A 27,592-nucleotide genomic window follows, 5' to 3' on the forward strand; every position below is an offset into this window, starting at 1 on the left:
CCCTGGGTTCCATCCCCAGTACCACCAAAAATAAATAAAATTAATTTTAAAAATAATCTTAGCTGGGCATGGTGGCGCACACTTGTAATTCCCTCACTTGGGAGGCAGAGACAAGGAGGATCGCGCAGGTTCGAAGCCAGCAGCGAGCATTGGCTTAGGAGACCCTGTTTCCAAATAAAAATGTAAAAGTAGGTCTGGGAGTGTAGCCCGGAGGTAGAAGGGCTTCCGGGAACCCTAGTACCACCAAAAAAATATATCATCATCATCATCATCATCATCATCATCATCATCTTGAATTTTAGTATAGGGACTACATCTCCTTTATTGATACACATAAGATTACACAATGACATTAAAAATGACCATTAATTAAAAGTTATGTGATTCTTAAGTGACTTTCAGATACTACTATAAATACTCTAATAAAGAAATGGTAATGGCCTGAAGAATTACATGCACTAGAATATTCCTTGGCAAAGAGGCCTGGATAAAATCCATATAATGGGCCGGGCATGGTGGCACACGCTTGTAATCCCCACGCTTGGGAGGCGGAGACAGAAGGATTGCGCTGGTTCGAAGCCTGCCTCGCTGGCTTAAGAGACCCTGTTTCAAAATAAAAATATAAAAAATAGGTGTCTGGAAGTGTAGCCCAGAGGTAGAAGGGTTTCCAGGAACCCCAGTACCACACACACACACACAAAAAAAAAATTCCATATAATGAATATATTTTAACTATTAATTCACTTAAGAGTATTAGAGAACAACCAACAAAAAAGATGGTATTAACTTTCCATGTACTCTATTTACTCATCTTTTATGTAAATTAAAAGTGAGTTTATACATAATTGGGTACACATGTATCACTACAGTATTCTAACTTCAATTCTTTTGGAAAGTTATGAAGGAGTGGTATAAGCTGGGTCATATAGTAGTTCCACCATTCCTAGTCTTTTCAGGAACCTCCATACTAATCTCCATAGTGGTTGTATTAGTTTATAATGCAACCAACAGTGTTTAAATGTTCTTTTTTCCCTCACATTCTCACCAGGATTTATTATTGCTTATATTCTTAATGGCTGCCATTCTAATTAAGGTTGGATTGGTATCTCAAGTGTGGTTTTGATTTGCATTTCCCTGATTGCTCATGATGTTGAACATCTTTTTATATATTTGTTGGCCATTTGTAGTTCTTCTTTTAAGAACTCTGTATTTAGTTCAATTGTCTGGTTTCTTTTTTAATTTTTTGGTAAGTTTTTTAGTTCTTTATATATTCTAGATATTAGTCCTCTATCAGAAGAGCAGAGATTGGTAAAGATTGTTTCCAATTCTACAGGCTCTCTTCAGGCTCTTGATTTTCAGACTCTGCCTGTCTTTATATTTTGGAGAGTTTTACTCAACCATAAAAAAGAGAACAAAATTAAGTGGTTTTTGAAAGATGGATGGAACTAAAGAACATTATGCTAAGTGAAAGCTACAAGTCTCAGAAAAGTCAGGGGCTGTATGTTTTCTTTCATATGTGAAAAATAGAAGAAAAAATAGGAAAGAAAAAAAACTTCAGGGCAATAAAGAGAAAAGTAAAATAGTGGAAAGGGCTTGGGATGGAAGGAGGAAAGGGGAAAAAGGAGGCTTGAGGAAGGAAACAGACCATATATTGAGGTAAGTAACATGACCTCCACATATGAACCTTACTAGCCTGCACAGGGAGGGAGGAGGGTTAGGAGGCAACTACACCAAGAGATGCTGTGTGCATACAAGAATGTATCACTTGGAAATTTCACTACAATGTATAATATTATTTTAATTATTATTTTAAAATTATTTTAAAAATTATTTAAAAAATCAATAGCACAAGTGTTTGAATAGAATGAATCAAAAATCTTTTCTCTAGAAACAAAAATAATTTTTTGAAGATTTAAAGAAGCTTATTAAAAGTAAAAATACAGAAAATAAAAATACAGCCCCATGCCAAAATGGCATGAGGGGGTAACTTGAAATGAATATACCCAAAATCATTTTATTTAAAAATAATAATGAGTTTAGGGATTGGAAATGTAGCTCAGGAACAGAATGCATGTTAACTATGCATCAGGCCTTGGATTCAATTACTAGCATCAATACAAACATACAGAAAATGAGTTTAGGGAAATACCTGTTTGAAAGGAACTAAAAGGGGACTTGGATATCATTTTACAAACTGAAAAGTCTTGGATAAAATTATTTTACATGCAGATCATTTCTACAAGTCAAATCAACTCTGACAAGGGTAACAAAAGTGACAAAATTGTAAGTTTGGGTAAGTGCCCCTCAAAGGTCATGTGTTAAAAGCCTGGCCTCTAGTACACACACTATTGGGAAGTGGAGGTACCTTTCAGAGGCGGAGCCTACTTGAAAGTCTTCTTTCTGGTTAGATGAGGGCATACCTTTAAAGAGGATACTGGAACCGTAGGCAACCCACTCTTTTTGTTACCTTACCACCATGAGGAAAGCTGCTTCCTCTTTGATGTGTTCCCATGATGATGCATTGCCTTTCAGAGGCTCAAAGGCAATGAGAAATTTATCTTTCTGTCATAGCAACAGAAAACTAATAGTCTTGTTCCAACGTATTATGTGAGAACAAAAGTATTTTATTATATTCTTCATTTAAGTTTTATTTTTATGACAACATAGAGATGTACTGTTTTAGTGAATTATTACCAAGAAAACTTATATCCACCCCGAAAAGCTGAAAGTAAAACTAACATATGCAAATCACGTAACATATTTGAGTACACTTTAATTTGTGGTTTTCTCACTAAAGTAGAATAAAGAGGAGCTGGGCGTGATGGTGCATGCTTGTAATCCCCATGCTTGGAAGGCTGAGACAGGAGGATCGCAGAGGTTCAAAGCCAGCCTCAGCTACTTAGTGAGGTTTTCAGTAACTTGGTGAGACCCTGTTTCCAAATAAAATACTACAGTATAGCCCAGAGGTAGAAAGTGTCTGGGTTCCAACCCCAGTACCATAAAAAAAAAAAAAAACTAATAAAAGGCAAAATTGTTTCTTCACACTCTATTTTAATCTTATTATAAAACAATCTTTAATGTCGTTATGTACTATATTTTACCTATTCTAAAACATTTTTCTAAGCCAGGCATGGTGGCACATGCTTGTAATCCCAGTTCTTGGTAGGCTGAGACAGGAGGATTGAAGATTTGAGTACAGCTTCAGTTAGTGAGGCCCATCATAAAGCTGTGAGACCACTTGAAAATAACAAAAAAAATATAGGGCTAAGGGTGTAACTCGGAGGTAGAATGCCCCTATGTTCAATCCCCAGTACTAAAAAGAAATAAAGACTTTTAAGTAAATTTACTTGTAACACTGCTACTTCAACATCCTTGCCAATTTCAACCGTTGTTTCAATCTCATATCCAATTTATAAAACTCTCAATGCTTAAAAATTTTAATGGCTTCTGAAAATGTTAAAAGTAATATTTTATTTTTACCACTGGAAATTTTTCTATAAACTGTGTCCTTAGGTTTCCTAATGTTTAACAGCTGGAACAATTCCAAGGTAATAATGTGACAACTGAACCATCAACATTTCAATGATCTGAAAAACACTGGTTGTATGGAGGATCAATTCCTACTTAAGTTGTAAAATTGTGCCTGTAAAAATACTGAATACTCTAGGCAACATCCAAACCCATAAATTCAATAAATGAGCTAATTCTGGAAAGCACAAGAGTAACCAAAGTATTCCCAGGCCATAATCCACACTAATTTTTTGGTTTTAAGGCAGCCCCCATCTAACTATTTATCAACAGAAGAATTTTGCTATTTTTAGATAGCCTGGAGTATAAAATACAAATACAAAACTACTCAGGAAAATATACCCTTATGGAATCACTAAAGACTGAAATTCCTTAAATTAGGCATGTAACAAGTAAAGGTAAGAATCTTAGAAAACTGTAGGTAATAAAGTGATTCTATGCTACTCCACTATCAAAGTCCATACTCTTGATACCATTCACTATCCTCTTTTCCTCAGCTGCTTTGGTGAAAGATCTTTACAGAGGCCACCAAGAAATGTGTCACTAACAATACAAATAACAAGCATCAAGACTCTGACATGACTAGGGATCGCTTGACAACCACTGTACTGAATGAAATGTCACATCAGGACACATTTTTTTCAAACTGCTTTTGATTATTAATATCAAATGTAACTCTTCCCCTAAAATTTTTTCTTTTAAAAAAAATTGAGGGGGCAGTTCTGGGGATTACTCAGGGACATTCTGCTTCCATGCTACAACCCCAGCCCTAATTTTATTTGTTATTTTGAAATAGCATCTCTTTAAGTAGCTAAGGCTGGCTGCGAACCTGTGATCCTCCAGTCTCAGCCTCCCAAGTACGGGATTACTAGTGTGTGCCACTATGCCCAACTTCTCTTCAACCTTTTAACACTATAAAAACATATTCTGAGGCCGGCTGCCCCATCAGAAACATGCCTCTATAGTAAATTACCTATTTCCTCACCGTCTACTCCAGGGCTCAGTTTTCTTCTCTCACTCTTGCACTGCTGACTTCCTGCTCAGTCATCCCAACAAACACCAGACACTCCCAGGTCACTACAAAGCTTCTTCATCATCTTGTCCCATCTATAGATCTGACTCAAATCCAACTCTCTCCCCCAGAGCCCACTCAACTCACAACCTTTTCTGGGAGAACTGCTCATTCATCCTCTATTTTTCTAAAGCCAATGATGCTATCTCCTAGTTCACACTGTTACTTCCAGATCATTTCTCCTTTACTTTGTACTTCTGTACTTGTACAAAACCTACTCCTTTTCTTTGAGGCTCACACAAGGTTTTCAAAACTGTATTAACCTCAGTATCCTTTTTCAAGAATAAGCCTTTCCTTATGGCTTTGATACATACTGTCTCATCTACTGAGAATTTGATCTTTATTGTTTATACACTTTTATTGGTATTATTAAAGTCTCACATCATAATATAGGTCATAGTGATAATGATGTACGTGCACAGAGTACCAGGTGGGCTTTCCCCAGCTCCCTCCACACTCCCCTCTTCCTGATACAGGATACTGAGATTGACAATTGTAGAATTTGCTCCTTCTAGTTTTCTATTTTTTCTCTATTCTTAAAACTTCTCCCTCAACATACATAAATAATACATAAACACATACATTAAAAAAACAACGTTGACTTCCCTTTCAACTTCTGTTCCCTTCATGTTGAAGTGAACTACACAACAAGCCATACATCTCTGTGACTTCACTGATGCATCAAATAATCCACTGCCCTTCACACTTCATTATTCAAAAAGCACCAGGGTCACTGGGAACTCCATAACTACATATATCAGAAACAGTTCATACTCTTCTCAGAAAGTACTGCACAAATGTTATGTCAGAGTGTCATCAAAGATGCTTTTTATTAATTTTTACAACTAGGATTTCTTTAAACTTTTCTTTTTAATCTTCCCAGTAATCAGTGCTTCCTAAGTTATGTATATTCCACTATTTAAATATTCCTCAAGTATATTCATTTCCTCTCCAACTTCAATGTAATTTCCGTGTAGGCCCCAGGTACTTTTCCAAATTTTTATGATAATCTCCAATTAGTTTCTCTAACCTGTCTTATCTCTTCTAGTCCAACAACCATATGACTCTAACATGTTCTTTAAAAGTCTATACCTGATCAGGTGACCTAATGCCTTTGTTTAGAATCCTCCAAAGACATGCCACTGCCTACAGGATAAAGTCCAAGATCCTCAGCATGCCCTAAGTATTCTGTGGCATTAGTGATGTGGCCTCTGCCACTTCCAAAACTTTATTCCATACTCTTGCCTTACATCATCAACTCTCCTTTGCTTACCTCACACAAGTTTCTTTCCTTGGCTGAATAGGTCTTCAGCTCCCATATCATATCTAACAAACACCCACTAAATCTGATTTTTGTTTTTTTGTTTTTTGCAGTACCAGGGATAGAACCCAGGGGCATTCTACTTTCGAGTTATACCCCCAGCCCTATATTTTATTCTTTATTTTGAAACAGGGTCTCATTGAATTGCAAAGAGCCTCACTAAGTAGCTGAGGCTGTCCACGAACCCAGATCCTCCTATCTCAGCCTCCCAAATGCTTGGATTATAAGCGTGCGCCCCCACGCTGGGCTTACCTCTGATATTCTGCTAGAACACATTTCCTTATTGGACCTTCTCAGGCACCTCAAGGCCTGCCTTCTTTTCTGCTCATGTGATATCACTATTAAATTATTCTACAATTATTCTTCCTCTTCCATTAGCTGTTTCTTGAAGGGAGGAATTTTGTCCAATTTTTTTTGGTGGTGGTGTTCAGCTGTGCATCACCACACCTAGTTCACTGCCCAACATCACCAAGTGAATCTACAAGTCCCATCCTTTCTCACTTCTAAACCTTTGCATTTAAAATACAACACTATAATTCCCACTATAAATGGAACGAAATACGTGTGAGAGGAAAGTTAATCCATTCTGTTTGTAAAAAGTATACTTGATCTCCCTAGTGGCTGAACTAGTTTGCACTCCCACCAACAATGTAAAAGAGTTCCTCTTTCCCCACATCCTCCCCAGCATTTGTTGTTATTTGATTTCTTTATGCTTGCCAATCTGACTGGGGTTAGATGGAATCTCAGCGTAGTTTTGATTTGCATCTCCCTGATGGCTAATGATGAAGAATATCTTTTCATGAATCTATTGGCCATTTGTATCTCTTCTTTTGTAAAGTGTCTATTCATTTCAGTTGCCCATTTCTTGATTGGGTTGTTTGTTTTGCTAGTGTAGTCTTTTGAGCTCTTTGTAAATTCTGGATATTAGCCCCCTATGGGAGTGGTGACTGGTAAAGATCTTCTCCCATTCTGTAGGCTTCCTCTTTAGGTTCTTGATGGTTTCCTTTGACAAGAAGAAGCTTTTTAATTTGATGCTATCCCACTTGTTAATTCTTGCTTTAATTTCCTGAGTTTTGGAGGTTTTGTTGAGAAAGTTACTGCCTGTGCCTATATGTTGTAGTGTTGAGCCTATGCTCTCCTCTAATAACTTCACAGTCTCTGGTCTAATTTCTAAGTCTTTGATCCATCTTGAGTTGATTCTTGCACATGGTGGGAGGAAAGGATTTAATTCCATCTTTCTACAAATGGATAGCCAGTTCTCCCAGCACCATTTGTTGAAAAGGCTGTCTTTTCTCCAGCATATGAATTTGGCCCTTCTGTCAAAGATTAACTGACTGTAGGTGTGTGGATTTGTTTCTGTATCTTCTATTCTGTTCCACTGGTCAGTGTACCTGTTACTGTGCCAGTACCAAGCTGTTTTTACTACTATTGATCTATAGTATAGTTTGAAGTGTGGGATTGTGATGCCTCCTGTGTGATTCTTATTGCTGAGAAATGCTTTGGCTATTCCTTAGAAAACTGGGAATAGATCCACCATATGATCCAGCTTTACCACTCCTGGGTATTTTTCCAAAGGGTTTGAAAACAGAGAACTACAGTAACATATGCATACCTATGTTCATAGCAGCACAATTTGTAATAACCAAAATATGAAAACAACCTAGATCCCCATCAACAGATAAATGGTTTGCAAAATTATGGGAAATACACACAATGGGATTCTATTCAGCTATAAAGAAGAACAAAATCATGTCATTTTAAAATGGAAAGTGCTGGAAAGCATTATGTTAAGTGAGATCAGCCAAACACAGAAAGAGAAGGGTAATATGTTTCCTCTAATATGTCCTAACTAGTGAGCATTGGGGATACCAGAGGGACTCCAGATAATGGAAGGGAAATCTCAGCAAAGTTTGAATGGAAAGCTAAGAGAGGAAGGAGGCTGAACTTGATTGATGAGGGGCGACTTCCAAATAGGTGTAAAAGTATGAATATAGCAAGGTTAGCCTGGGTACTAATTGCCAGGAGGAGGGAAGGGAAAATGAGGGGGGGGCACCAAATACAGATTAAATGTATAACATTTACTTTCAATAAAAAAAATAAAAAATAAAAAAGAATACTTGAGTTTCTTACTGATGAGTATTAATACTTGTTCTCTGATTTATTAGAAAGGAGTATAGCTCTAACAGCAGCTAGGGAGGTGGTATTTTGTTACCCATAAAGTTATTAAATAGCAGAGTCATGAAGTAAATATTATACAAATTAATTATCTGACTTTGAATAAAAATTCATTTTATTTAAACTTAGAGAGAAAGTATAATTTTGAAAGTTAGAAGTGAGACTAGGTATTACTAGCATCCAGTGCAGGCAACTAAACTTTATTTAAGGCAAACTTCCCAGAAAGAAGTAAACAGTACTGGTTATACAGACCCATCTATAAAAACTATGGCTAGGCAGACATAATTACCAAGTACATGATTCTTAAGACTATAAATTTTGAAGGGACACAGTATTCTCTCCTTGTATTATATAAGTTTAAAAACTCAAATGTGGCCATATACTCTGTATAATAAAGCTTATACTGAAAGTTATTTGCATATAATTCCTAAAAACAAAGAAAAAGCTATATAGCCATGCACTGTGTAACTACTCATAGAAAGTTCAGAACCCAGAACAACTGAATAACTGACTCCTGTAGTACAAAACCACCATTTGTTTGCTGGTTTGTGTACAAGAAGCTTAAAATTGAATTTTCCAAGTGTTCCTTGCACAAAATATTAGTACTAACACCCTAGCTTCATGTTTTGTTTTCAATACTGATCTCAGTGTAGCCCCTTTTCTATACCCTAATCTTAAACCCTCCCTTCAAGTGCCAAATGGAGCTATCTAAAATATTAAAAAAAATAATTCTCCAGATCATATGTATCTATAAAGAATGAGATGACAAAGCAGGAGAAATCTTTTTTGATACCTTATAATAACTTTTTAATGTTCCACTTAGAATTGTGGCATTTAATTAATCTTATATGTATAATTTTAAGAGTTTCAACTATGACTGAAATTCCCTACATTATCTGCTAATATGATTTATAGAAAATTAACTACATTCAGAGAACAGAGCTCAAAACCCGAGAGGAGATATGCCGGCCTCACGGTTGAGGATGCGGCAACAGCACCATACTGCCGGCGGCAGCGGCAAATTCACCGGAGGGCTCCAGATCAGCGCACTCAACAACCCACCAGGCTCCAGAGAGTAGGGATGGACAGCAAGCTGAGGTGAGCAGCTGCGGAACAGCCAGGTATAATTCAGCAGTTTTTTCAGAGCAAGGAGTGTCTAACGCTCCAAGGGGCCGGGCTCAACACACTCTGCAGGAACTCAGAGTGGAGCTCAAAACCAAAGAAAAAATATGCCAGCCTCAAGGCCGAGGGCATGGTAGTGGTGTCATATTGCTAGCGGCGGCAGCAGCGAATTCTCCGAGTCCGAAACATCTACACATCAGCGCACTCAACAACCGTGAGTCAAGTTGAGGCCCCTAGAGAAGAAATCCCAATACTGCACCTCCAGAAACTTGCGCAGCTTTGATAGTCTCCTTGGGTCGGAGATTTCTGCAGTCCAACCCAGTGGGGGAGTGGTGGTGGCACAGATATCACACCATAGTCGTAGTTCCCCGTGGGAGAACGCCCAGCCAGGTACCTCCCATGTTCTCAAGCAGCCTCGATTGACTCCCTGGGTCTGAGACTTTGTGATACAATCCAGTAAAGGAGTAGTGGTGACTGAGATACCACAGACTCGAGATCCAGAACACCTTAAGTGAGACGTAGTGACCCAGGGAAGAACTCAGAGAGGGCACAAACTTCAGAAATCATGGGAAAGAGGAAAAACAATGGAGCAATAAATGCCCACAACACCACAACATCAGAACCTGGTAACACAGATATTCAGAGATCTCTAGAAGATCAAATCAGGAAAATAACTGTAGAAATAATAGAGGACCTTCGAAAAGAATTCAGAGAGAGTCTAACAAAGATAAATGATGCAATCATTGAAGTAAAGGCTTCAATTCAAAGTATAAATAACCGATTAGACCACATGGAGAATAGAATCTCACTCCTAGAAGATGATCACTCCAAAAACGAACACATAGTTTCTAAATAAGAAAAAAAAATCTGACACAGGAATTTGACATTGAAGAAATATAGGCCCGTTTTAAGAGAGCTAACCTAAGAATAATCGGAATAGAGGAGGAAAAAGAAGGTGAAACCAAAGGGATCAATAATCTCTTCAAGGAAGTAATAGCAGAAAAATTTCCAAACATAGAGCAAGAGGTCGATACACAGGTCCAGGAAACTTATAGAACTCCCTTTAGACAGGATCAGAGAAGAGGATCCCCAAACCACATAATTGTCAAAATGACTAATGTGGAAGCCAAGGAGAGAATCTTAGAGGAAACAAAAATAAAAGGCCAAGTGACATTCAGAGGCAAACCAATTAGAATCACTCCAGAATTCCCAAACCAAGTCATGAAAGCCAGAAGGGCTTGGGGTAACATATTCCAAACTCTGAAAGAAAACAACCTCCAGCCAAAAATTTCCTACTCAGCAAAATTATCTATCAAATTAGATGGAGAAATAAGCAGCTTCCATGACAAACAGAAACTGAAGCAATTTATGTCTTCAAAACCAGCGCTAGAGAAAATACTCAAGGAGATTAACTGCAAAGAAGAAATAGGTAATACATGCCAGAACCAAAGAAACAAGATTTTCCATCCAGCAGACAACTAAGCAAAGAAGAATAAACAGTATCTCAAACAGAAATAAAATATTAACATGTTAGGAATTAAAAAATTATCTCTCTATAAACACACTGAATGTAAACGGCCTCAACTCCCCAAATAAAAAGACATAAAGTGGCAAAATGGATGAAAAACCAGAATACATCCATCTGCTGCTTACAAGAAACACACCTTACAAGTAAAGATAGGAACAAACTCAAGGCAAAGGGCTGGAACAAGGTAATCCATGCTAATGGAACTCAAAGACAAGCAGTATTAGCATTTTCAGCCAATTGATTTTTTACAAAGGGGCCAAAAACATACACTGGAAAAAAGATAGCCTCTTCAACAAATGGTGTTGGCAAAACTGCTTAACCATATGCAGAAAATTAGAAATTAATCCCACTTTCTCACCCTGCAGAAGAGTCAATTCAAGATGGATCAAAGACTTGGAAATCAAACAGGAGACCTTGAAGCTCCTTGAAAAGGGCATAGGTCCAACCCTGCAACACACAGGCACAGATAAACACTTTCTCAACAAGACCCCTAAGGCACAACAAATTAAAAGGTGAATCAATACATAGGATTGCATGAAACTGAAGAGCTTCTGTTCAGCAAAGGAAACTGTCAAGAACCTCAATCGAGAGCCAACAGAATGGGAGAAGATTTTTGCCACCTACACCTCCAATAGAGGACTAATATCTAGACTATACAGAGAACTCAAGAAACTCAACACTAAGAAAACAAAGCATCCAATAACAAAATGGGCAAGTGAACTAAATAAACACTTCACAAAAGAAGAAATTCAAATGGCCAATAAATGCATGAAAAAATGCTCAACATCACTGGCAATCAGAGAGATGCAAATCAAAACTACCCTGAGAGTTCACCTAACTCCAACTAGAATGGCAATCATTCAAAACACAAACAACAGATGCTGTCGAGGATGTGGAGAAGTGGGAACTCTAAAACAGTGTTGGTGGGACTGCAAATTAGTGCAACCACTTTGGAAAACAGTATGGAGAATCCTCAGAAGAATGGGAACAAATCTACCATTTGATCCAGCAATACCACTTCTGGGTATCTACCCAAAATATAGGAAACCAAACTACCAAACTACCATGTGTATCTATGTTCACAGCTGCACAATTCACCATAGCTAAACTATAGAACCAGCCAAGATGTCCATCAACAGATGAATGGATTACAAAACTGTGGGATATGTACACAATGGAATTTTACTCAGCCATTAAAAAAAAACTCAATTACATCATTTTCAGGGAAATGGATGGAACTGGAGGACAATATGCTAAGTGAGATTAGTCAGTCACAAAAAATAAGAAATCAGATGCTTTCCCTAATATGTGAGAGTTAGGGAGAAATGAGTCATAGGAGGAACTCTTAAAAGAGGAAATCCTATAGAGGAGCAAGCAAGACAACCTAAAGGAGGAGAAAGGAGGGGGGAAGAGGAAAATCTCTAAAACACACAATGTACTTAAACATATCAAAGTCAACCACTAAGCCAAGCAAGGGAAGGAGGGACGGGGAAGGATTAGGGTGGGAATTGGGTTGGGGTTAAATCAGTGATGTATACATATACATACACACAAGTTTTTTATCCCAATATGATGTATGAATATAATGCACCAATAAAAAATAAATAAATAAAAAGAAAACTAACTACATTGAATAATAAACACGAAAACAAAATTTAGTGATTAAATAATGACATTTTAGTATTTGTAAATATTAGAAAAGTCCACTATGCAATCATTCGAAATGTGATCATGGTACGTGTAAGAAATAAGAATTATCTATAAAACTTTGGATCTGCTACTATTTAAATAATAAAAACTAGTGATATGTTTATCAAAATACGTTATTATAAAATGCCACTCACCATCTCCAGCGGGAAGTCCTCTCTCCTTTTTCTCATCACATTTGTTGCATTCACTAAAGTAAAGCAGCAGGAACATATCCAAGAGTACCCAAATCAAGGAGGTGGCTAGGACCACCTTGCAATATGCAAATTTTCTCATGGCACTTTAAGTCAAATGCAAAATTTTAAAATATATATATGAATATACAAAGGTCACGAAAATTATTCCAATTCAGTTTCATCAGAAATCACGTTCATACCCTAAAAGAGAAAAAGGGAAAAAGATTGACTTAAAAACTCAGAACCTAGAAAATTAATATGATAAATTTATTATGAATATCAAAAAATAAATTAATTTCATTAAAATAAAATTTCATGATTATTCAAATAACTTATGAAATAATATTCAATAAAAATGGGCAAAACAATGTAAACAGTTACTTTGCAAAAGGGAAACTTAAGTAGCCAATAAATGTGCAGAACTGTGCTCAATTCCTCATAGACATTTAAATAAAAAACAGTGAGTTGCTATTTCATACCCATCAAATACACTGGTCTTAACTCCCTTTCTATTCAATTAATTTCACAGTTACCAAACACTCAGGAAACATAGAATACATCATGGAGAAGACAAGGGTATCATACAATCTGAGATCTAGTCTCAGCTCCAACTTCCCTGATTTTTATTTTCTGTTTCCTACTATTTTACTCCCATTTTCTGTTATAATAGCATGAAAAGACTGGAGGAACTGTCAACAGATTTAGAAAGTAATTTGGGATAGTTTATTATAAATATTTCTGGCACATAAAGAGTTCCTCACAGAAAGCTTTATGCCTAGGGGCTCAAAGATGTTGGAAGACATGCCACCAAGCAGCTGACATTGAGGCTCAAAGCCCTGTGTTACTGCAAGCCCAGGGCATTCCAATAGTGTACACACAGAGGAAGCACACACTTCACATGTCTGCCCCATGCTGAAGGCCACATAAGCAGACATTCTGAAGCAATGGGATGATAGGAAACTAGTGGCTTCTTACAAGAGTGACTTTACATAATGTGTTCCATGGTAGCCAGCAGAGATGGATTTACCTAAACAATCTGGGACAAGTAACCAAGTTTATCTATGAAACGAATACAGTAGTTATTCACAGGATTGCTGGATAGAAATCTGAAAATCATGCAAAAAAAATACTAAGTAATGCTTGTAAAGTATTATTACTTCAGCTCATCTCTTTGGGGACTTTGATCATCTGCCTATATTCTTACTTTCATCAGACCAACATTCTCTGACTGCAAAATGAGAGGAAGGATGTTACTGTCATGCTCCAGGACTAAAATCATGCCTATTCAATGTTATACTTGACACTGCATCATATGGGTAGAAGGACTTTTGGGTACAATATCATGAAACAAAAGTTCTCACCACAAAAGCTATATATACAGATTTATATTTTGAGCTATTTCACATGAAAGGTAACTTCTTTTAGTCACTGGCAAAGCATCTGACTACTAATGCAACCAATTTCAAATGTGGTTTTATGGTCTCTAAAATTTAATGATTTCTAAATTAATATATAGTTTGTCCACATATGGCTAACAAATCTGCCTTTTTACATCATATCCCACAGAAGAAAAAAAATATATGTCAAAGACCTATATGTACTTTTTTGGGGGGAAGAGTAATACTAGAGATTGAACTAAGGACCTTGTAAATGCTAGGTAAACATCCTACCACTGAGTGACAACCCCTATCCCTGTATGCAAATCTTTATAGCAGTTTTATCATAATCAAAGTCTGGAAACAGTGGAGACATGGTGGTGAATTCCTGTAATCCCAGTATTTAGGAACCTGAGAAAGGAAGATCATAACCTCAAGACCAACCTCAACAACTTTAGCAAGACCTTCAACAACCTAGTGAGGCCCTGTTTCAAAACAAAAAATAAAGAGGGCTAGGAGTAGAGTTGAGAGGTAGTATGCCCCAGGGTGGAAGGAACAAACGAAGGGAGGGAAAGAGGGAGGATGGACCTGGGAACAATTCAAATATCCATCACCTGATGAATGGATAAAGAAATTCTGGTGTATGCCGAGCATCCTTTATCCAAAATCCAAAATGCTTGTGATCAGAACTGTTTCAGATTCATTACCAGCTGACTACCCCAACCCAAAATCTAACCTTCTCTGAAGTCTTAAAACTTTTTTTTCTTTGTGGTACTGGTGATGAAACCCAGGGGCATCCTACCCCTGAGCTACACCACCACTCCTATTTTTTAGTCTTTATATTTTTTGAAACAGAGTCTTACTGAGTTGCGAAAGGCCTCGCTAAGTAGCTGAGGCTGTCTGAGAACTGCAATCCTCCTGTCTCTGCCTCCTGGATGCTGGGATTACTAGCTGCACACCACGCCCACCCTCAAAGTCTTGAACTTTTTTTTTTTTTTTTTTTTTTTTTTTTTGCTTTTGCGGGTCTGGGAATGAAACCCAGGGGCATATGACCACCGAGATACACCCCCTGCCCTGTTTTTTATTCTGTATTTTGAAACAGGGTCTCACTGAGTTACAGAGTGTCTCTCTAAGTAGCTGAGGCTGTCTGCGAACCGCGATCCTCCAGTCTCAGCCTCCCAAATACTGGGATTACAAGTGTGCACCACCACTCCCGGCCAGTCTTGAACTTTTAAAGCATCACATTGCCACTAATAATGTTTCAGATTTCATAATAGGATTTTGGATTTTAGAATAAAGATGCAAAACCTATACATCTAAACAATGACATACTACTCAGAAATCTAGCAACAAGTTAGTGTTATTACTAATTATATCCCCAAGTTTAGAAGCCAGGGCAGCAAGCTTATCATCTGGAGTAGTCATGGTGTAAACTATAAAGTTCACTGGCATTTGGGGCATTTCGTGGCATATGGTGTTTTAGAGCATATTTACATTTAGGGCATATAGTGAAAGTGTCCTTTCAGTCATTCAGAAGAGAGAGTAGATATGTCATATTTTAAAACGAGTTTGTAATATCTATTTTGATGCTAACATTTTAATGTTTTAAATGTCCTTATTATGGGGGAGGGAGATGATATAACTAGAAAGTGGTACCATGAAAATACCTTCATGATATGATCATACTGTATTTTGATTTTTTTCAAAACAAGTAACATATGCAACAGACATCCATCTCTTTCCTTCTTTCTTTCTTTCTTTCTTTCTTTCTTTCTTTCTTTTCCTTTCCTTTTTTGTCTCCTTTTTTTTTGGGGGGGGGTACTGGAGATAGAAACCAGGGGCATTCTACCTCCAACTACACCCCCAGAGCTATTTTTTATTCTTCATTTGGAAACAAGGTCTCACTGAGTTGCAAAGGGCCTCACCAAGTAGCTAAGGCTGTCTGAGAACTGTGATCTTCTGTCTCAGTCTCCCAAATGCTGGGATTACAAGCATGCACCACCATGCCCAGCTTTCAACAGACATTTCTAACCCCTGTTCCCAAATACAAGCATTAGTCTTAGACAACCTCTTATCATAATGCACTTCAAAATAAATCTGATATTCACAAAACTATATCCAAATGCCACCTATATTGTTTTACACTTCAAGGACATATAACAGATACAAACAAAGGAAGTTTCTTGCTCATGATTCTGAACCTCACCCTCTCCTCACACTCCTCCAAGGGTTTCTTCTGGTAAACAGATCTGGCTCTCCCCAGGCAGTCAAATGACTTAGCCATAACTAACCACAGAACCTAACTCCTGTTAAATGAAAGATATGGACGCCGGGCGTGGTGGCTCACACTTGTAATCCCCGCGCTTGGGAGGCTGAAACAGGAGGATCGCGTAGGTTCGAAGCCAGCCTCAGCTACTTAGTGAGGCTCTCAGCAACTTAGTGAGACCCTGTTTCCAAATAAAATATAAAATGGGTCTGGGAGTATAGCCCAGAGGTAGAAAGCCCCTGGGTTCCACCCCCCAGTACCACCAAAAAAAGAAAAAAAAGAAAAAAGAAAGATATGGAAGGCTATGAATCATACTGTCCATAGCAAGGAAAAAAGGCTATGAATCATACTGTCCATAGCAAGGAAAAGCCCACCTGCCAAGCAGAGGTATACAGAATGAGAAGGGGTCCTGACTGTTACTAAGTCTCTAACAGGTGCTCAGCTTTTGTAACCAACCAGAAATTTGTCTACTAATCCTCTTTTCTGCTGAGCAGTTTCAATTGGGCCATATACCTCTAATCCCATCTGCTGGGAAAACTGAGGCAGGAGGATCAAAAGTTCAAGGCCAACCTGAGTAACTTACCAAGAACCTATCTAAAATAAAACAAAATAAAACAAAACGGGCTGGAAATGTAGCTCAGTGGTAGAGCAGCCCTGGGTTCAATTTTTAGCACCAAAGAAAGAGAAGAAAAAGGAGAGAAAGACAGATGGATGGACGGAAAATATTTTTAATTGGGTTCTTAACCCAACTAAATGTTCGGAAGGCATGGGGTAAGGATTCTATAAGTAAAATTAAGGAGCTTCCATTTCAAATCACAAAAGCTTACTGAATATAAAGGGCATGTATAAAGGATGTCACAGAAGTAAATGATCACAATACAATACACATGTACCAACACCATTTAAGAAAAGAACCTGACCTTTAAGGTTCCCTCTCTTATCCTATCTCTTCCTCAGCTCTTCCTGTCTTAATAGTTAAGCTGTACTGACATCCTTGTCTGTTTCTGAAATATATATAAATGGAATTCTGAGATCTGCTTTTTATTCTAACATTGTATTCCTGAGATTCATCCATCTTGCTGCATGTCTCTGAATAATTTCCAGATCACAGAACAGAATTCTTCATAACTAAGTAAGTTCAACCAAGTTAAACTCTTTATAAGAAACATCTATTTCTGAAACTGGTTTTGTTCACTCTTCAAAATGACTTCCCTAATAAGAACGAAATATACCAATTAGTGTTGGGACTCTATGGTTATGTTTCTCAAGTTATTTATTTTTATGTATGTATGTTATGTATGTATGTGGGGGAAAGAATTTTAACCCTAAAGTCTTTCATGCCAGACTTACCCAAGTAGCCTTTCAAATGAATTCATATGCCAAATCCACATGTCCCACATTTCCTGTTGAAAAATAAATTTCCTAAAATCAGTTTATTTCAGAGGAACTATCCTCCTCCCCCCTTACCTGAGCCACCCTATTCCACCAGTTTATCAGCTCCCACATGAGTGCAATGACCATGTCTTACTTAGCTACTTCCTAAGAACTGAGCACAGTACCTGGTAGGTAACAGATGTTCTACTAATGCCTATTAAATGAGTAATTGGAGCCGGGCGTGGTAACGCATGCTTGTAATCCCAGCATTTGGGAAGCTGAGACCAGAGGATCGCGGTTCGCGGACAGCCTCAGCTACTTATTAGTGAGGCCCTTTGCAACTCAGTGAGACCCGGTTTCAAAATAAAGAATAAAAAATAGGGCAGGGGGTGTAGCTCAGAGGTCGAATGCCCCTGGGTCCTATCCCCAGACCCGCAAAAAAAAAAAAAAAAAAAAAAAGTGACTGGGTCAGTGAATAAAATATTACTAAGAACCAATACCAAGAGAACTGAGGCTCTTGGTATTGAAATACTATAAACCAATCTCAGTGGAAATACTATGAAATTATCTTACTTCTTCTTAGAAAACTTTGAGAATACTAACTTTCCAGGTGGGAGGCCAAAGATAAAACAGATAGCACCTGTGACAGATACTGTTTATTCCCAAACTCATTCTCACATTTTTAAAGCAATGGACCCCTACTGGACAACTGATAATTCTTTGCTAGGTCACCTCTTCTTGATTGATCCATGCCAACCACAATTATTTTATTCCTCTTGCCAATGCAAATGATAGAATCCTAACCAACAAAATCTGAGGTGAAGGGAAGCCATCATCAACATACTGAGAATGACAAAGTGAAACCATGGGGCCCTGATGATTATCATGGAGTCAGACCAACCCTGGAAGCTCTTATGTATAAACCTGTTATGTGAGGTTATAAAGCCCTTACTGACCCATTGGGTAATCTGCTATTATAGTTAAATATTGCCTGATATATCACTCTGCAACCTACAATTATTGATTTAAGTAGGTATTATCCTGTGAAGAAAAAAATTTGGTATAAACAGCAGAGAATTTAAATTATGGAGTCTATTTTTAAAGCAGAATTTAAATATAATAGCTACATCTAGACCCTGGTGTATGACATGTCCATTTTAGACATAACATTAGAGGCATGAGTCACTTAATGGCAGGAATATGTTCATTAGATGGCAAGAAATATGTCATTAGATTTTTGCTGTTGTATAAACTTTATAAAGCATACTTAAACAAACCTAGTAGTATATAAAGCCAACTACACTCCTAGGTTATATGAAATATGCCATTGTATATTTAGTCCATCTTTACCCAAAATGTTAAGAAGTACATGGCTGCACATGGTTTATTTCAGGATCACATGTCACTAATTAGCTTGGACTTTGCCAATATAAGTGGTCTCATGCACATAAACATTTTGAAAAGGGCTGTTTCTGATTTGGCTTGAATGCATTCCCCACATGTGCATGTGTTAGAAACGTAATTCCCAAATTAATATTTTGATATTATTCAGAGGTGGGGACTTTGGGAGTAATTAGACTTAGATAAAGCCATGAGGTGGGGGCCCCATGATGGGACTAGTGGCTTTATAAGAACAGGAAGGGAAACCTAACTTGAAATGCTCCCTTGTACTCATGGGATGCCCCCTCCCACCAGTTACAACACAAAAAGGCAGTCCTCATAAGATGCTAACATACTATTAGACTTCTCAGACTCCGAAAGTTTGGGAATTAAATTTATTTACAAATTACCCAGTCTCAAGTATTCTGTTGTAACTACACTAAACAAATTAAGACAGTCCTAGCTGGGTGTGATGTCACACACTTCTAATCTCAGTACTTGGGAGGCTGAGACAGGAGGATTGCAGGTTGACAGCCAACCTCAGCTACTTAATGAGGCCTTCTGTAACCTAGTGAGACCCTGTTTCAAAATAAAGAATAAAAAATAGGGCTGGGGTTGTAGCTTCACACACACAAAAGTCCTTATTCTCAACAAGCTTGATATCTAGAGTGAAAGATAACAAGGTAAACTTGTGTGGTACTTCAAAAGTAACAAAATGCAGCCAGGTGTGGTGATGAATGCTTGTAATCCCAGCATTCTGGAGACTGAGACAAGAGGATCAGGGTTTGAAGACAGCCTCAGCTACTTGGTAAGGCCCTTTGCAATTCAGTGAGACTGTTTTAAAATATAAAGAATAAAAAATAGGACTAGGGGTATAGCTCATAGGTAGAATAATATCCCTGGGTTTCATTCCCAGTACCACAAAAAAGAAAATTCTTTTATATCTTTGCAAAAGGTTTCAAAAGTATAAGGTGCAACAATAGACAAAGGATAGAAATTAGTGGAGTTGGTTTGAGGCAGAAAAAGGCAAAAAGATATTTCAGAGGGACAAACAATGTGAGCAAAAATAGAAGCAGGCAAATGCATGGAATGTCTGAGGAACACCGAACAGAACACTTAGGCTATACAGCAGAAAGGGTGTGTTCAGGATAATTTTTGGCTATTATGCTAACATGTTTGAAGGACAATGGCCAGGGGTTATTAATTTTATCCTGTATATTTTTTATCTCTTAAACACAAATGCCAAATCATTACAAAAGAACTATTTGTTTCAGTATAAAAAAGTATGTAGCTTTCCCCAACCATGAACTTAAGACACTAGGAAATGCATCAACACCATCATCAACAATGGAGCTCCTAAGGATCATGGGAAGCAGTTTCTGGGAAGTAAAGGACCCAGTAGGAACTCTCTCCATGCCAGAAGATTGCACAATTTTTTGGTTATGGAGTCCTAAAGTCTCCAAGGTTTTGCTCTGTGTTTTTGCTATAACACCAGTCTTAGTCCCAAGTTCTATAATGCTGTCCTATTTACTTGAATTATCTGTCTTTATTCTTTAAGATCTGGCTTCACTTTACTTCACCTTGGTGATCAAATCATTCTAATGCCCTACTAACATCAGGCTGTTTTGCAGCCTCATTCTACTTGATTGGCTATCTTGAACTTTTTAGAATAGGAAGGCTATAAATAAAGACCTCTTCCTTCCTTGAATGCCAGAATTATTCCTTTTCTCATACTTTTCTGACCATATGTCAGTCTTTACTGGTTCTCCCAACTCTGTTTTGGATCTATTATCTGGACTCTTGACATATATCACACCATCCTTGGGAAATTCATCAGTTACACAGATTTAACCATCAAGTATTGAAGGAATCTCTATCTGTTATCTTCTTTGTGGACTTCTGGTTGGATTGCAAGCTTCTCCAGCAATTGTGTTTTTCATACTTAAGCCCTAAAAATGTTATGAAATGTCTAAAGACAAGAGAAACACCTACAAAACAGTGCTACTGTTTATCCTTTCCTACCACTTTAATTTCTACGGCAGCATCAACCACTATTTTATATTACAATATATAGTAATTTATTTAGTATATTTAGGCTCTCCAAATGCAAGGACTTTATTTTGTTTAATGCTATCAGTCCAATATCTGGCATATTATTTGACACAAAACAGAAGATTTCAAATATTTATCACATGAATGAAAATCCTAAAAAAAAGAACATGTGAGAATAAAGTGCCTAATTAAAATATTTCAAGGTTGCTGTATTTAAGATATATTTGCTTAATGATAAGATGTTTTGTTCAAATATCAAACTGAAAACTAAAAGGTAACTAATTATGTAAATACAGAATGTTAAAAATTATAATTGAAAAGAATTAAGAAAATAGGGAAAGGGGTTTAAAATAATAGAAAGCAAAAATACAGAAAGCACAAATGAAATGGCAGAAATTAATCCAAATATGCTGGCTATTAAAATTAAGATGAAAAAGACAAAATGTAATTTGGGAGGCTGAGTCCCCCCCCCCATGGCCTCAGCTACATAGTGAAGCCCTTTGCAACTCAGTGATACCCTGTTTCAAAATGAAGAATAAAAATAGGGCTGAAAGTATAGCTCTGAGGTAAAATGCCCCTAGGGTTCCAGCCCCAGCACCACACACACACACAAAAAGAGACAAAATGTAGTCAGGTGTGGTTACGCACATTTGTAATCCCAGCATTTTGGAAGCTAAGACAGGAGGATCCAGGTTCACAGCCAGCCTCAGGTACTCAAAGAATAAAATAGGGGAAGGGGGTGTAGCTTAGAGGTAGAATGCCCCTGGGTTCCATCGCCAGTAATGCCATATAAAAAAGATAAAATGTGTCCATTAAGACAACTGTCAGAGGGCTGGGTGTGTAGCTCAATAGTGTAACACATACTTAGCATACATGTGGGCCTCAGTTCACAATCCCCAGCACTTTAAAAAAAAAAAGTTGAACTGGATTTTGTTAAGAGTCATAGAATGTCACCTGAAGAACTCATGCACTAATGTTCAGGATTTATATAATTAAGCCATGAGAGTTATAATCTCATCAGTAGATAATCCCACTGTAATGGATTTATCTGGATAGTAGCCTAGGCCAGTAGGGTGGCCTGAAGTGGGCACTGGGCTGTGCTTGTGTCTTTGAATCCCCTTGCCTGCTCTGTTTTGGGCCTCCAGTGTGAGGGCAGAACCTTGCCTTCTCCCTCTTTCTGCTTCCCACCATTAGCAGATCACATGAACCCCAAATCTCCAAAAACAAAACAAAACCTGTGAGCAGATAAGCCTTCCTTCTTCAAATTTATATGCTCAGTTGTCTTGGATTATAGCAGTGAGAAATGTTGACTGAAAAAGATTTTTTTTTAAAAAAAAGCCATAGGCTATTTATGAGACATACATCAAAAGCAAAAGGATTCCAAAATGTTAAAAAAGTGAAAGCACGGGAAACTTATACACAGAAAAGCAGAACAGTCTATACTGGACTAACCCACCATAAACAACAATTATGATCTCCGGCCAAAATATAAAAACAACTATTTCCAGGCACTAGAGAGCAAGCAAAAATCAGAAACTAAGAAGACATCAACCACTGAAAGAGGAGAACTATATGTTAGGTGAGATGTGCTTTTAATGAGCTGCTTATCCAGCCAGGCACGGTAGTGCACACTTGTGATCCCAGTACTGGAAGGCCGAGAAGAGGGATTGCAGTCTTTTGGGGTTTGTGATAGTAGGGATGGAACCTAGCGGCATCCTACCTCTGAACTACATCCTCAGCACTGTATTTTTAAACTTTTTTTTCCTTTTAAACAGGGCCTCACTAAGTTGATGAGAATCTCACTACTCGCTGAGGCAATCCTATGATCTTCCTGTCTTGGCCTCCCAAATAATGGGATTATAGGTGTGCGCCACCACACCCGGCTGGGATTGCAGTTTTGAGGCCAGCTTCAGCAATTCAGTGAGGCCTTCCACAACTTAATCAGACTCTGTTTCAAAATGGGGGTGGGGGGGACTAGAGGTATAGCTAAAGCCATGGAAACCAAAAAATGAAGGTGCTTAGCCAAGGGCAGATACCAATCCACACTTAGCTGAATCCTGAACTAAATAACACAAGTCAGACTCAAGGCCCCCAATGAAATCCAATAACTAGATGGATAAAATAACTGAGCAAAGAAAGGATCATGATTCGAGGACAGCCTTAGCTACTTAGTGAGGCTCTTTGCAACTCAGTGAGACCCTGTTTCAAAGTAAGGAAAAAAAATAGAGCTAAGAGTGTAGCTCGAAGGTAGAATTTGACTGAGTTCCATCCCCAGTACAGAAAGAAAGAAAGAAAGAAAGAAAGAAAGAAAGAAAGAAAATCAGCTATTGCCTAATGAAGGGTGACAATTTAAAGTTTAAGTCTAGATAGTTAACTGCCTGCTGGACAACAAAGAATCAATATTTTTGAGGAAAAAACAGACTTGAAAAAACATTATCTGCCGGGTGTGGCAGTGCAAACTGTAATCCCAGTACTTGGGAGGCTGAGACAGTAAGATAGAGGTTTTTGGACAGCCCTCTGCAACTTAGTGAGACTCTGTTTCAAAATAAAGAAAAAATAGGGCTGCAGGTATAGCTCAAGAGGTAGAATGCCCCTGGGCTCAATCCCCAGTACCACAAACAAAGAAAACAACACAAAAAAATTAGTGGAAAAAAGGTTGGAAATGTACACAATTTAAAGTAAAACATAAAATTGCAAATCAAAGCCCAGTGAGCCCAAAGCAACATAAATACTAAGAAAACCACAACTAGAGGACATTGTATTCAAACTGCTGAACTCAAAATAAGAGTACCCAGAATAAAAAGGACATACTATATACAGAGGAAAATGGTCAACTTTTCTATATGAAACAAAAAAAATTTCATTTAAAGAAACACTAGAACAATTTATTTGATAGCCTTGCACTTATAAGAAATGTTAAATGTTCTTCAAAGAGAAGGGAAATGATCCCAGAGAAAACTGAGATCTGAATGAATACCAAAGACAATAACTATATTAATAAATATAAGCTTATTTTCCCTATTTATTTATTTTGGTGTGTGGGGGAAAGGGAAGGAACTCAGGGGCATGCTACTTATGAGCTATACCCTAGCCCTACTGTCCCATTTTACTTTTTACTTTAAAACAGGGTCTCGCTAATTTGCTGAGGGCCTTGCTTAGTTACTGTGATTCTCTTGTCTCAGCCTTCCAAGTAGTGGTTAAAGGTGTATAGCACCACACCTGGATCCTCTTTTAATTTCTTAAAAGACATGTGACTGATTATAACTTTGTGTTATATGATTTATTAATATAAAGATGTTATGCCAGGTGTGGTGGTGCCCGCTTGTAACACCCACATTTCACAGGCCAAGACAGAAGGATCACAGTTTGAAGACAACCTCAGCTATTTAGTGACGCCCTCTGCAACTCAAACCCTATTTCAAAATAAAGAATAAAAAATAGGGCTGGGGTATAGCTCAGAGATAGAATGTTCCTGGGTTCCATCCCCAGTGCCGCCAAAACAAAAACAAAAACAAACATAAAGATGTTATATATGACAAAATTAAAACAAAGAATCAGAAGTGGATATATGTAGTTGTAAGAGACTTACATATTATGCAAAATGGTACAACTCAGCATCTATTTATGATATTAAGAACAAAATCAAAACAACTTCTGAAAAATCAGAAATAGTTAAGAACTTCTATTAACCTGACAACTTCTATTAACCTAACTGTAGATTCAGTTCAAAACAAAGTAACAAAACATTAGTGAAATGTTGGAAGTATTCCTTTTAAAGCTAGGGGAAAGACAAAGAAGAAAGAAAAAGATTTAAGCTGTGGCAGACTACTACTTATTCACTTAGTATCTACTATCCTGTCCTTTCTTAGTGATCAAACTTCTATTCTTACTAAAAGTGGCAGTTTACATGTCCTGTCCTATTTTATAGATTAGGGCAGAAATAAGATAAAATCAGAAATCTTTGGGTGGACCTAGGGAAAAGTTACTTAAAGGAAACAGACTTCACTGGAAAAGAGGCCTTCCTTACTCCTTCCTTGACTCTGGTCCTGGTAATGTGAGCACTGAGTATAGAGGTGCAAGGACCTTCTTTGCAATCATGACATAGCCTTGAGAGTGAAAGCCACAGCTAAAGAAAGATAAAGGGATCTGGTCCTTGGCAACCACACAGTTGCACCATCCCTAGGGGGAAAAAACAAAACAAAACAAAACTATCTTTTTTAAGGCACCTTTGCGTGGAGAAAGAAGGAATGCTGGGATCTTTTAGAAGCAGCTAAATCTAATCCTAACTGACAGAATGAAATAGGGGAGAGGAAAACTCATGGCTTGTTCCTTATCTTTTGCTAAGCTTTTCTAAAAATTTTTAATCTATTTTAAAAACCTCTTTTTCTCAGACTTTGAACAGAGATTCTCAAATGTTATCCACAAGCAAATTTTGGCCAACAGATCAAGCTAAAATGCAAAGACAACATGTTTATGAGGTAGCCAACCAGGGAGGATAAAGAATTCACTAGCAACTTGCCAACCACACCACTGAAAGCAGTGCTGCCACTGCCAGTTTGGATAACAAACAAAACTGTGAGGTCCCAGTCTCTTGGCACTGGGCTAGGGATGAGAAAAACCAAAAACAGTGTGCAAACTAAATGGAAATCTGTTGTTATGGTCTTTTCCATTTTTTCCTCTATATGTAGTCCCCAGAGCTCAGTACCATACTTTTCTTCCTCCACAACTGGATCAACAGGGAAAAGGGAAAATATATCAAAGGTGGCAGCACCCTCAGATGAAATTTGACTGTCTTTTTACAAACATTAACATAAAGCTTCTTTTGAACTACTTCCATTAAAATCCTGATTGATGTTTCTGATCTTTTCTTTTCTTTTTCTTTTGGATGGTACTGAGAGTGGAACCCAGAGGCTTTCTACCTCTGGGCTATATTCCCAGACCTGTTTTCTATTTTTATTTGGAAACAGGGTCTCACTAAGTTGCTGAGAGCCTCACTAAGTAGCTGAGGCTGGCTTTAAACCTGTACGATCCTCCTTAAGACAGGAGGCTACCATGCCTGGCTGATGTTTGTGATCTTGAGTGGCCTTTTGAAAACTAAAAAGTTTTCAAATTTGCTCAAATAAGAACAAAACAAGCCAGGCGTGGTGGCGCACGCTTGTAATGCCTGCACTTGGGAGGCGGAGACAGGAGGATCGCGCAGGTTCGAAGCCAGCCATGCTAGCTTAAGAGGCCCTGTTTTCAAATAAAAATATAAAATAGGTTTGGGAGTGTAGACTGGAAGTAGAATGGTTTCCAGGAACCCCAGTTCCACAAAAAAAAAAAAAAAAAAAAAAAAATTGAGGTGGGGTAGATTTTAGATTTGGGCTTAAAATAATGGCTTGCAATATTTAACATTGAAAAAAAATTGTTCACATAAACTTAACTTTACAAGTTGGGTGTGGTGGCACACACTGGTAATCCCAATACTTGGGAAACTGAGACAGGAGGATCCAGGTCAGCTACTTAGTGAGGCCCCCTGCAATTTATGAGACCCTGTTTCAAATTAAAGAATAGCCAGGCATAGTGGTGCATGCTTGTAATTCCGGCATTTGGGAGGCTGAGACAGGAGGACCGCAGTTCGTGGACAGCCTCAGCTACTACTTTGTGAGTCCCTTTGCAACTCAGTGAGACCCTGTTTCAAAATAAGGAATAAAAAATAGGGCTGGGGGGTGTAGCTTGGAGGTAGAATGCCCCTGGTTCCATTCCCAGTACCGCAAATAAAATAGATAAATAAAATAGGGCTGGGGGTATAGCTCAGAGTTCAAGAGGCTTCAAGCCCCAGTAAAACATCACACACACACACACACACACACACACACACACACACACACACACACAGTGAAGAAGGTGAAACTTAAATGTGTATTTTCAATCCACTGAAAGTGGACTTTGAATCTAGACTTTAAATCATCGCAGCTCTTATTTTGTTCCTTGTGTCTATTTTCTATCTATCCTATGTCTTTATCCCACTGCACTACCATATTGCAAAATGGACATACCCTTCATTTTCTTTCCTTAACTGGCCAACAGTTTAATATATCAGTTTTTGTGTTATTGTTGATTTTCCTAATTTGGTTTCTCTCTTAGTTTTTCCCTAATGCCACCATTTAACTATTTTTAGTTTATAACTTTAGCAATTACTTGCATTAACTCCTGCTGATTTTTCTGTGAATAGCTATTCTCTGCTCTATTCTCTCAATTCTGTCTTCCCTATAGTCTCAAGACCACTTATGCATTCAGTCTAGCTAAGATCCCCTTTAGAGGATGACATTTCAATTACCTTTTCTTGAGATCCCATCCCCCCAGCTCTTGGGAGATTATAGGATCTGCTTCCTGCTCTGAAAGCCAAAAAAAGAAAAAAGAAAAAAAAAAAAGAAAAAAATGCTACAATTAAGCTCTTATTTAAGGATGTAACAGAAAATTAAACTCTTATTTAATGATATAACAAAAAGGTAAGTAAATTGTTGAAAACATTC

General features: G+C 37.8%; 1 protein-coding gene across 1 annotated transcript in view; it reads right to left on the reverse strand.

Annotated features, from left to right (window-relative positions):
- The window catches only part of GALNT1 (polypeptide N-acetylgalactosaminyltransferase 1), a gene marked incomplete at both ends in the record, with an annotated part of 75,969 nt that extends 63,240 nt beyond the window's left edge, over window positions 1–12,729 (reverse strand). Inside the window, one exon of the mRNA XM_080714655.1 lies at window positions 12,591–12,729. Within this exon, the coding sequence (XP_080570781.1) occupies window positions 12,591–12,729 (139 nt within the window). The remainder of the gene's footprint in view (window positions 1–12,590) is intronic.
- Between the last annotated feature and the right edge of the window lie 14,863 nt (window positions 12,730–27,592).

This window comes from Muscardinus avellanarius (assembly GCF_963383645.1).
Source record: "Muscardinus avellanarius genome assembly, chromosome: 17".
Lineage (NCBI taxonomy): Eukaryota > Metazoa > Chordata > Mammalia > Rodentia > Gliridae > Muscardinus > Muscardinus avellanarius.